Source organism: Saccopteryx bilineata, chromosome 1 (genome assembly GCF_036850765.1).
Source record: "Saccopteryx bilineata isolate mSacBil1 chromosome 1, mSacBil1_pri_phased_curated, whole genome shotgun sequence".
In the NCBI taxonomy this organism is placed as follows: domain Eukaryota; kingdom Metazoa; phylum Chordata; class Mammalia; order Chiroptera; family Emballonuridae; genus Saccopteryx; species Saccopteryx bilineata.
Genome location: NC_089490.1, coordinates 117,825,183 through 117,837,465, shown reverse-complemented (window position 1 = coordinate 117,837,465; position 12,283 = coordinate 117,825,183). Strand labels below are relative to the sequence as shown.

Below are 12,283 nucleotides of genomic sequence, written 5' to 3'. Positions count from 1 at the left end.
GATTTATATATCTATACAAATGGAGGGAGAAAAAGGAAAGACAGTAATGTGGGAACTTGGAGTAGAAAGAAAAATGACCCCCAAAACGGTGTGAAAGAATCATCATATTGCATATTTAATTTACCTCTTGATTACTTAGCAAGAGGGAATTATATCAAAGTACCCCTTCCAAATTTTCTCTTTTTTTAAATTTCTTTTTCCTAATTACAAAGTACTACAAGTACTACATAAAGAAACATGACAGATTTATGTTTATTGCTCTTTAAGCAACTTGAAGCTGATTGCTTTATTTTTTCCACAAGTCTTACAGTTGTTCACTGTTATAAAATTAAGAGACAGAGAGAGAGCAGTTTTTTATTAAGAAGGCCATTAAGAGATAAACCCACAGCACCCGTTTGTCCTCGAGAGCTGTGATGCAAAAACATGGACTGGATACTTATATGCATTGCTACCAAGCCACTTATACATCAAGGTAGCTGTCCTCTTCCTTCCTTTGTTTTTTTTTATGACTGAGTTAACATATCACCCCCTTGTCTTTCACAGAAGAAATACAAGAAAATATAGACTCGGGTATTAATAGAAAAAGCGAAGCTGATTCAATCAAAGTAAATTTATAGTAATGTTTACTCATCCTCTAAAAAACTTTCTTAATGAAGTAAGATCACTTTTCTTGGTCCTAAGAGAAGGTAGATTTCATATACACAAAAGCAGAAGATAGAGAGGTAAGGTTCTGCTAGATTCTTAACTGTTGGCTTTATGAGCCTTTGTGTCTAAATAGTAGGTCCAATTTTCTTTTAATAGCATATGTTCAAAACTACTGTAGGAAAACATTTTCAAAGTTATTATTGGATCTTAGGAGTATGGGGTGGAGTTGGCCTTTGAGAAATGAGTGCTGCATTAGTTTTTAAAACCCTTTTTAAAAACTACATACCTTGCTCAAGTCAGTATTGCTCCAGAATACCAAGCTGGCCAGGAAGGAGCAAAAAAACCAACATGACTGATGTGAAGCTTGCTGTCTTGGGTGGTGAAGGGACAGGCAAATCTGGTGAGTCACAGTGGTATTTCCTCTAGCACGGTGTACAGTGCAAAAAGAGTGAGGAATATATTGTCACATATATAAAACTAAATTTAAGTATGTTACTTTATATTGTTTTTCATTAACAGTTTTCATTTTAAGCAACTTATGCAATTAACTAGATATTTGAAGAATTTATAGACAGCTTGAGGAAGAGAACTTAAACTTTTTTATTAATTGGTTTTAGAGAGACATAGAGAGGAATGGACAGAAAGAGAGAGGTTCAATGAGAGAGAGAGAGAGAGAGAGAGAGAGAGAGAGAGAAAGAAAGAAAGAAAGAAAGAAAGAAAGAAAGAAAGAAAGAAGCATTCACTTGTTCTCCTACTTAGTTATTATGCCTTAGTTGTACATTCATTGGTTGCTTCCCATGTCTGCTCTGACTGTGCGTTGAACCTGCAACCTTGGTGTTTTGGATGACTCTCTAACTAACTGAGCTAATCAACCAGGGCCAAAAAAGATAACTCAAGTATTAATTTGTATCCTGTTTCACTGATATTTAAAATTTATAAGAATAATAGGAAATTTCTCCATTGCAATCCTACCTACTTCTCACTATAATATACCTGTCCCCACACCCACCAGTGACCAAACAATGACCTTGAAAGGATTCTTCTGTCTTGAGACTGAGGGTGGAGAGAGATGAGTAGACACCTCTAGATTATTTCTTAAATGTTACATTACAGAGCTTAAAAACAAACAAACAATACTTTGGAAGGTAATGGCTTTGTAGATGCCTGGGATCTAAATCTCTGCCCTAACTTGAGAAGTTATATTTTTATTGTGCTTTGTTTTTGGTTACATTATGATGGCAATGAAGATATCATCAATAGAGTTTCCTGAGCCTAAAGAATCATAATTGGCCAGCGCCAAGGACTATATTACGATAAACCAACACTAGAGGACTTTTCTCTATTTTCTGAACTTTGAAGTCCCTATATCCTCAAGAAACTGCAATTATCTGATATTGTCCTAGTTATTTTTAGCATGTAGCACCTTGGAATCACATTTAATCTGATAAAGAAAATCAAGAGATGCTATAGTTCTTGAATCCCAGATGTAATGAGAAATATGTTTCTGTTACAAAAGAAATTTGCCTTATGTGTTTGCATTGGTGGATTAATTGCATAGTGATATGAGTAGATAACATTCTAGGATCACTTTCTTTCTAGCCTCCTAACACTTATAGTTGCACAGTGAAAATCTTGCTGACTATTATTTAGACCAGAATTTGGTCAAGTTTCAAGGTCTTCCTGATGCTTGGTAATTTTTGAACTGAAAGAGAAAACCCTTTGCACATAACTAAATTATCTGTATCCTAAATGGAAATAACCATAAATCCAGCATATTTGTTTTGCAGCACTTACAGTAAGGTTTCTTACCAAGCGATTCATTGGAGAATATGCTTCTAATTTTGGTAAGTTACTACTTTAAACTTTGTTAAAATTCACAGATTATTGTTAAAAATGTCAAAATAAGTACTGAAACTGAAAACTGAATGTTATTGTGTAATAAAATTCATCCAATTTAATGTTAACTGAGATGGATTAGAAAGTTACTTGTTTTCATTCTAAAACTAGGAAAACATTAAAATTGAGATCTCCTCTCCCCCAAAACTATTATAGAGCATGTGAGTATGAATATTTTTAAGCTATGAAATAATTTCATAATTAACTCAACATCTGTTGAAAGATAAAGGCAAATTAATAATAAAAGCACAAATAAGTACAAAATAGGACTTATTTTTATTGCAAAAGTATGTGAAAATAACAGGGAAATTATGTCTTGATTAAAGATCATATATAATTATTTTGGTTACTTATGTAAGTTTTAGAGAAATTCTAAAACATACTTTAGGATTATTTAGTAATTCTACTGTAAGTTTCAGTGATTTTGATCAGAATTAGCATGGCATATAAGAAGTACCACAGTGGGGAATTGATAAAAATGGAAAATTGTGCCAGAGGTATCAGTATATTTTTGGCTCAGCAATTTATCAATATAATTGTTCTACTAACCTGATTGAAGGTATTGGAAAAATTATTTTTTCTTGTAAAGAATGACAGATTTATAAGAAATGTGAGACTTGGGAAAAAAGAAATCATTATTTTGTTCAATAATAATCTCTTTTAGACTAAAAAGAAATTACAATTTCAAGTGTGTTTTCCCATGAGAAATAAATATTTAAAAAATTAGCATTCATTTATGGAATAACATTATTAGAATATTAAAAAAATAATAAAGTATTACATTGTTTTTTCTTTATATATTTTTTGCATTGTGTTGTTTTAAACATGTATTTGATATAGTATTTCAGTCCATACGATACTGTGAACATATTAGGACAAGCGCTTGAAACAAATTTGAAAAATATAGAATATATACAAAGAGAAATTCTCATTGTTTTATTTCTCAGGTTAGAAATCTCAGGCAAAAAGGTCAACATAATATCCATGGTAGCAGTCAGATATGAGAAAATGTTCCAGAATTCAAAGCAAAACATAAATAAAACAACACCTAAGAAACAGTAACAGTAATAATAAAAAAATAATCACCTTAATCTTTTATAGGATATAGTTATAGAAACGGATAAAGTCTACACATTTTTGGTTGTTATGTGTGTACTAGGAATATGAGGCCTAGAGATATTTTGAAAAGACAACCAAATGAGCAAATATGACCACTGTTTGAGGATAAACTAGCAAGAAATGACTCCATCTTGTATATAAAGGCTAGAAGGAGAAATAATAAGATTCTAAAAAATTGAGTTGGTGACTCCTGCTGGCAGTATTTGATTTTTGAGAGTGTTTACTTAAAAATATCGAGAAGGAAAATAATACATGGTTCACTGTAGTAAAGTTAAATGAAGTTTAGAAAGCACTATCTGAAAACATATTTTAAAATTTAATAAAACTATAACAAATTTTATTAATTGTAACCTAGAAAAGGACTTTAAAACCTATTCCTAACCCCCTGAATTTGGCTCCTTAAATTTCTGCTACGTATTTCTGCTATGAATCACAGAATATTTGCCAGAATGGGTCATAATTTTGGGTCAATATGCCATTTTGGAAAAAAGTGAGTCTTTTATTAAAACACTGGAGAAACAGTCATAGAAATAAAGTCATTCATTTACTTAACAAATATTTATTGCACAACTACCATGTCCCAGGTACTATAAAAGTAGAGAGATTATAGGAGTAAACAAAAAATAACAACAATAAAAACAAGCCAAAAATGAATATCCAAACACCTCATAAGATTTACATTCTGGAAGGAAGGTTTATTTAATTTAAAAACATTAAATATATATAAACTATGTCAAATATAATAAATGCTATGAAGAAAAATGTAGGACAATAGTGTTAATATGGTATGCGGTAATTTATAATAGGGTAGTTAGGTTCTACCTTGCTGAGGAGATATTTGAAAAGAGATATCAAGGTGGTGAAAATTGAACTATGAAGATACTGGGGGAATATATTCGAGGCAGAAAAAACAATTATTAGAGTACTGAGACAGGAACTTCCTGAAAAAAAAAATCACTTTTGCTTCTGTATTGAGAATAAACTGAACAAGAAAGAGATAAGGGAAAGAATGAAACAGAGATAAGTTAGAAGGTTTAGTAATAATACAGGCAAATAATAACGATGGCTTGGACCAGTATGTTAGAAATGATGGTGATAGGAGGCACACAAATTTAAAATATACTTTGAGAATAGGGTAAAAAATGAATTCTTAATAGAATAAATATGGGATATAAAAGAAAGAATCAAGGATGAGATAAAGACCCATATACATAGAGTTATGTATATATCATTTAATGAAATGGAAAATTTTGGAAGATGTAATTTTAAATTTTATTTATTTATTTATTTATTTTTTACAGAGACAGAGAGAGTTAGAGAGAGGGATAGACAGGGACAGACAGACAGGAATGGAGAGAGATGAGAAGCATCAATCATTAGTTTTTCATTGTGCGTTGCAACACCTTAGTTGTTCATTAATTGCTTTCTCATATGTGCCTTGACCATGGGCCTTCAGCAGACCGAGTAACCCCTTGCTGGAGCCAGCGACCTTGGGTTCAAGTTTGGGCTTTTGCTCAAACCATATGAACCCGCGCTCAAGCTGGCGACCTCGGGGTCTCAAACCTGGGTCCTCTGCATTCCAGTCCAATGCTCTATCCACTGCGCCACCGCCTGGCCAGGCTGGAAGATGTAATTTTAGCAGAGAGATCAGGAGTTCAATTTTAAGCATGATGTTTGATATATCCATTGTGCATCTAAGTGAAGATGTCTTATTGCAGTAGTTGTTTGTGTATGGAGTTCAGGAAGGAAGTCTGAGCTATAAGTATAAATTGAATTCATCAGCATTAGGTGTTGCATAAAGACACTGACTGGATAAGATTAGCAAGGGAGTGATTATAGATAGAGATTTGTAAACTGGACCTATATGTATGGTAGGACAAATTAAAAAATGTAATATGAAGCATTAGGGAATAAAGAAAACAAAACAAAAAAGTGTGTTACCTTGAAAGACATGTGAGAGAAACATTTTAAGATGTCAGAAGTGATTAATTACATTAGTGTTACTGATAGAGCAAATAAAATCAAGACCACAACACTGACCATTGGGTCTAAAATCATGACCCGATAAGAACAGTTTGAGTTAAGTATTTGGAGTTAAAGCTAGAATGGAATAATCTGAAGTGCATTGGAAGAGAAACAGTGGCCACAGAAGAAATAGATGCTTACCAGAAGGCAAGCAGGGAAATAGGGAAGTATTTGAAAGGGATTATGGGATCTAAAGATTGTTAAATTAGGAAAAATTCAGCTGTTAGTAATGATACTAACAGCAAAGGGGAAGAATTTATGTTGCATAAGAGAGATATGGAATCAGGGGAAATGCTAACCAGTTCATAGTGAATGGATTGGCTGTAGATAAAAACACAGATAAGTCATTCATAGTAATAAGATAGGAGATAAGTATATAAGTACGAAGTCTTGTAGTTGAATAGATGTGCTGACTTCCCCTTGTGAGAAACATATATGAGCAAATACAAGAAGTATATGTTTTTGGCCACTAGCAATAAATGAAAGACCATACAACACTAAAATATGACTGCTTGAATTTGCAAAACTGTGATCTAAATATATGTCCATTTTTTTTATTCCGGAATATTTCCATACTGACAATAAACATATGCATATTTTGCAGAATCTATCTATAGTAAGCATTTGTGCTTAGAAGGGAAGCAGCTGAATCTAGAAATATATGACCCTTGTTCTCAGGTAAGTAAAATAAAATTCTCTTGTTTTTTCAACAATGTTTTGAAGGAGATTCAATAAGGGCCAGGGTAAAGTTGCACATCTTAAAACTGAATACTCTTCTCAATTTTAATTATTAAAATTGTAAGAAATTATTTTTAGTGTTATGAATTTAATTATTTAGCTTCTTTGAATGCATATAAATATCTTTAAAATAGTAATATTAGGCTGAGTTTGAATATATTTTATCAGTCACAATGTAGTTGTTAGAATTTAATAGTTTAATGGCTTATCAGTCAAGTTTATATTTTTACTCTTTCCTTTATAATTAACCACTATAAATAGGACACAAGATAGATTTTGAGTACAAACTTCTTTGTTCATTCAAATACAAAAAAAGTGGATATAGAATTTTATACATAACAGCTGCTCAAGATTTCAGAACAACTCCAGGACATATGGAAAATATACTTTAAATCTTTTTAGCTATATCTTATTATGTCTTTTTACCGATTTAAATCTAGCACCAAAAATCAGTAGATATTCCATTTATTAATATAGATAGAAAATATTCTCTTTTCAAAACATGTATGTGGATATTAATTCAAAAGACAATTATAGTTTATCAAATTTTCAAGAAAAGTAGAGATTTTTTAGAGAAAAGTTGTAATATGAAATAGATACAACATTATTATAGTTTATATTTAAAATTTTTAATCATTTTTAATTAAAGAGAGTGATGAAATAAGAAACTATATTTTAGAAAATATTGATATTTGGCATATTGAATTGTCTTCTAAATGAAATATGTCTTCATTAATTAATTCTCAAGTGTATAATATTGGTGTCAGATTCCACCATGTTCAATGTGCTTGGTTTATTTTCAGCCACAGAAAGCAAAATTTTCCCTCACAAGTGAGCTGCATTGGGCAGATGGTTTTGTTATTGTGTATGACATCAGCGACAGATCCTCGTTAGCTTTTGCAAAAGCACTGATCTACAGAATTCGGGAGCCACAAACTAGTCATTGTAAAAGGTAAGATATTTTCCAGTCCTCTCTCTTTTCTGTTTGGTATATCATCATAGAGCTGTAAGCATCATTAGGAAGAGTTTAATAGAGCCTTCCAATTACAAAATTTAACAGCCCTGAACAATTCACCTTCCATTCCATAGGAGTTATATATGTAGTAAAAGAAATAAGATGAGAATACTTTATATCCTGGCTGACATAAACAGTTACTTTGCCCTGAGTAAATGGCCATTTTACAAGACAGCTTCTATTGTTAACATGACATTCACTTGCAAAATAATGGTCTTCTGTACACAAGATAGTTCACTTTTCAACCTTTCCCTTTCATTCCCACAAAAATATTAAGAATACAGTACTAAATAAATCCAGTTTTATTACATTTGGCATCCAATTCCTCGTTATTTGGTTGTTCAATCTATCAAGGCAAAATAGAATAATCAAACTGATACACATTTTAAATATGAGAATGCATTTTCTCTTTCATCTCTAATAAGTAGCTGATTAACAATTCCCATTGTTAATTATTTTGACACAAGTAACTATGAAGGAAGACATAACTGGGTCTTAAACCATTCTTGCATTAGTAAATATAAGTTTAAACTTATAAATTTCTCATTTTAATATTTTTGTTTTATAGCCTTTCCCATTTAAAATATTTATTGTTGTTCAAAATGCTGATATAAGGGATTAAGTGTGCTCTTAACAAAATTTGCCCTTAGTCTAAAATAACATTCTAAACTGAGAAGTGCCTGACCCGTGGTGGCGCAGTGGATAGAGCGTCTACCTGGAATGCTGAGGTTGCCAGTTCAAAACCTTGGGCTTGCCAGGTCAGGGCACATGTGGAAGTTAATGCTTCCTGCTCCTTCCTTCTCTCTCTCTTTCTCTCTCTCTCTCTCTTCTCTCTAAAATTAATAAATTCTTAAAAAATAAAAAAATAAACTATAAACTGAGAAGCAAAAAAGCAAACAATATTATTACTAAAAATTGGCATATGTGCTTTTTATATCTATCTTAAATGTCTATTATTTAGAAACTATCAGATAATAGTTGATAAAGGCTATTTCCCTGGAATCAGTTGATGTAATTCGTGTTTATATCTGATTGACCTTAGGTAAACCTTTAATCTTTTTTTAAATTTTATTTTATTTTTAAATTATTTTTATTTATTCATTTTATTTATTTATTTATTTATTGTATTTCTCTGAAGCTGGAAACGGGGAGAGACAGTCAGATAGACTCCCGCATGCGCCTGACCAGGATCCACCCGGCATCCACCCGGCACGCCCACCAGGGGCGAAGCTCTGCCCACCAGGGGGCGACGCTCTGCCCCTCCAGGTCGTCGCTCTGCAGCGACCAGAGCCACTCTAGCGCCTGGGCCAGAGACCAAGGAGCCATCCCCAGCGCCCGGGCCATCTCTGCTCCAATGGAGCCTCGGCTGTGGGAGGGGAAGAGAGAGACAGAGAGGAAGGAAGGGGTGGGGGTGGAGAAGCAAATGGGCGCTTCTCCTATGTGCCCTGGCTGGGAATCTGACCTGGGTCCCCCGCACGCCAGGCCGACGCTCTACCGCTGAGCCAACCGGCCACGGCCTTATTTATTCATTTTAGAGAAAAGAGACAGAGAGGAGAAAGAGAGAGAGAGAGAGTGAGAGAGAGAGAGAGAGAGAGAGAGAGAAGGGGGGAGGAGAAGGAAGCATCATCTCCCATATGTGCCTTGACCTGGCAAGCCCAGGGTTTTGAACCTGCGACCTCAGTGTTCTAGGTCGATGCTTTATCCACTGCACCACTACAGGCCAGGCCTAAACCTTTAATCTTTAACACCTAATTTTCATTATTATAAATCTGATGGAAACATGTTAAGACAAAAGGATGTGATTTTACTGATACCTCACAGCTCTGATTTCCCTTAATATAGTTTTTTTTAAACTCCATTGTTTCAAGTATTAAATACCTTATATTAAGCACTATCACTTAGGTAAGAGACAGTGATCATATTTCCTTGATAATCCTCAAAATATAAGGAATCACTCAAGAAAGCTAAAAAACGTATAAAAACAAAATACTTATTTTTGCATTTCCAGGCAATCTCCTTAATGTCCTGATTAATTTTCAACTATTTTTACTTGTCTATCTATACAGACTAGAAAAGCAAAATATGGCATTGTTTTATTAAAATTATATCCAATATTTGTGACCCAGTTTTCAAAATATTTTACCATTCTCTATTAATTATTTTGTTATAAATTTTATTGAACTTATTGGGGATACCTTGGTTAATAAAATTATATAGGTTTCAGGTGTACAATTCTATCATACATACTAATTTGTTTATTATCTATCTTCATTATTAGTATATTAGTTCCTTGAGAACAAACACCTTAATTGTTCTATTTATAGTTCTTTATAATAATTTTCTGAACTATAAAACAAAGATATTATTAATCACCTCAGAAGTCCAACACATGGTTCTTTTTTCCTCATGGCTCATGCTGTCATATGAATAAAAGCAATTTTTAGGCAATCTGGGGATAATATCTCTTCAGATGAAGTTGATGACTGTATTTATTCAATTATTTTTATAGTAGATATCTTGGTAGCATTTCATACCATTTATGGACTAGTAGTCTTAATATATTCTTCAAAAAAGTAACAACTCTGATTTAGGAATGTTTTGTTGTAACCAATGAGAATACATTGATTATTACCAAAACATTATCTTAACAAAGAAAAATATTTTTTAAATACATGGAAAAGTTGTGAAAGATCATGAGATTGTGAAATATTCTCAATCTGTATGAAATATTCTCAGTATGTGATAATGGATATTAACAAAGAATAAACAGCAATAAGTATTGAATAATATATCTTAAAATATTTTAAGTATTCTAATAATCTATATTCTAATATTTATAATTATAATATCTAGATTGTTCAATTATAGTAATTATTTAGTAAAGTGTTAGTCCTTCTCTTTCAATTGATAGGAAAATAAAAAAACAATATTTTGTAAACATCTTTCATTGCCTGACATTGTGCTAGGTAGTTTTATATACACCATTTTATTTAATCTCTATGAAAATTCTGTGTGATCATGACTATTTTACCATTTTTTTTACATATAAAAAAATTGAAAGTTGAAAAAGTAGCAACATGCTTCATTAGTAAACACAGTCATAATTCAAGAATAGGTTTATATCACTTCATAACCTGTGCTTTAAAATCCTTGTTGCTGGCCCTGGTCGGTTGGCTCAGTGGTAGAGCATCGGTCAGGCATGCAGAAGTCCCGGGTTCGATTCCCGGCCAGGGAATCGCCCATCTGCTTCTCCACCCCTCCCCCTCTCCTTCCTCTCTGTCTCTCTCTTCCTCTCCCGCATCGAGGCTCGGGATGGAGCAGGGATGGCCCGGGCGCTGGGGATGGCTCCTTGGCCTCTGCCTCAGGCGCTGGGGTGGCTCTGGTCGCAACAGAGTGACACCTCAGAGGGGAAGAGCATCACCCCTGGTGGGCAGAGCGTCGCCTCCTGGTGGGCGTGCCGGGTGGATCCCTGTCCGGCGCATGCAGGAGTCTGTCTGACTGTCTCTCCCCATTTCCGGCTTCAGAAAAATACAAAAAAAAAATCCTTGTTGCTTCTGTGTCATTTATTATATTCTATCTGAAATAATTTTATACATAAATGGAGATATGAATCACACATATGATCATAAATACCACACATGCACTCACAATATTTTTTTCTGTTTTGTTTCATAATTCTTTTTGACATAAACTTTCTTAATAATTTACAAGAAAGAATTGCTAAGACAATACTTCCAAATAATTGTGTCTCTGTATTTCAGAGCCATGGAACCAGCAGTGCTTTTGGTTGGTAACAAGCAAGATCTCTGTCACGTGAGAGAGGTTGGCTGGGAAGAAGGACAAAAACTGGCATTGGATAACCGGTGCCGATTCTGTGAACTCTCTGCCGCAGAGCAGTCTCTGGAGGTAGAAATGATGTTTATCAGAATTATCAAGGACATCCTGACTAACATCAAACTCAAAGAAAAGAGAAGATCCAGTGGATCTAAATCAATGGCCAAATTGATCAATAATGTATTTGGAAAGAGAAGGAAATCTGTTTAGTAGACATGTGATCTTTGGGGATTTATTCTATCTGAAGGTTTCAAAAACTCATATGATTATTAAATGTAAACTTTGCAATTAAAAATTTTTTTAGAGATATACAATAATTGAATATGAATCACAGCTGTGTTTTTCAATATATAGTTTGCCATTTTGTTTGGTTGTATATATTTTGTACACTCTGCTTCATGGTTAACCTTTTCTTTATTACACAAAATAGCACTCGGTATAACCTATTCATGAACTGCTATACAGTCTGCCTTGTAAATCAACAATGTATATGTAATTTTATAAGGTACCATTCTGCAGGCCTGTTTACTTTTATTTTATATATTTATTTTAAATGAAACAATTACATTCATATACTTGATATTTTATAGGGCTTAATTTATATACCTCTGAAAGTTAAGGATCTATTTAATAAAAATACATGGGTTTAATTTTTAAAATATTTTTACTATAATCCACTGAGTTATTTGTTAATACAGAAATTTTCCTTACAATTTAGGCTTTAAAATGTTATATTCCTTGCTCATAAATACATAGTTGGTAGTTGGTCTGGTGTTGAAAATCTCTGCTTTTCTTTGTATGTTATGCTAACAAAGACAATTATAAAAGAGAAATTAACTTATACAGCTAAAATTCTTTTGGAATCAAAAGATTAGTTATTTGGAATTCATTTAGAAGTTATACATCATAAGGAAAGAAAAAAATGTAAAAACTGACTAGTAAATATATAACCTTGAAGACCCTATTGTCCTGAAAGAAATATTGCATTAGATAAAAACATCTTGACTATTC

At 32.9% G+C, this 12,283-nt stretch overlaps 1 protein-coding gene across 1 annotated transcript; it reads left to right on the top strand.

Annotated features, from left to right (window-relative positions):
* Window positions 1-917: 917 nt before the first annotated feature.
* On the top strand, window positions 918-11,972 carry RERGL (RERG like). The gene is made up of 5 exons (XM_066253220.1): window positions 918-1,045; window positions 2,433-2,489; window positions 6,290-6,363; window positions 7,227-7,375; window positions 11,200-11,972. The coding sequence occupies exons 1-5, from the start codon at window positions 994-996 to the stop codon at window positions 11,480-11,482; spliced, it is 615 nt and encodes a 204-aa protein (XP_066109317.1). The 5' UTR covers window positions 918-993; the 3' UTR covers window positions 11,483-11,972.
* Window positions 11,973-12,283: the final 311 nt, after the last annotated feature.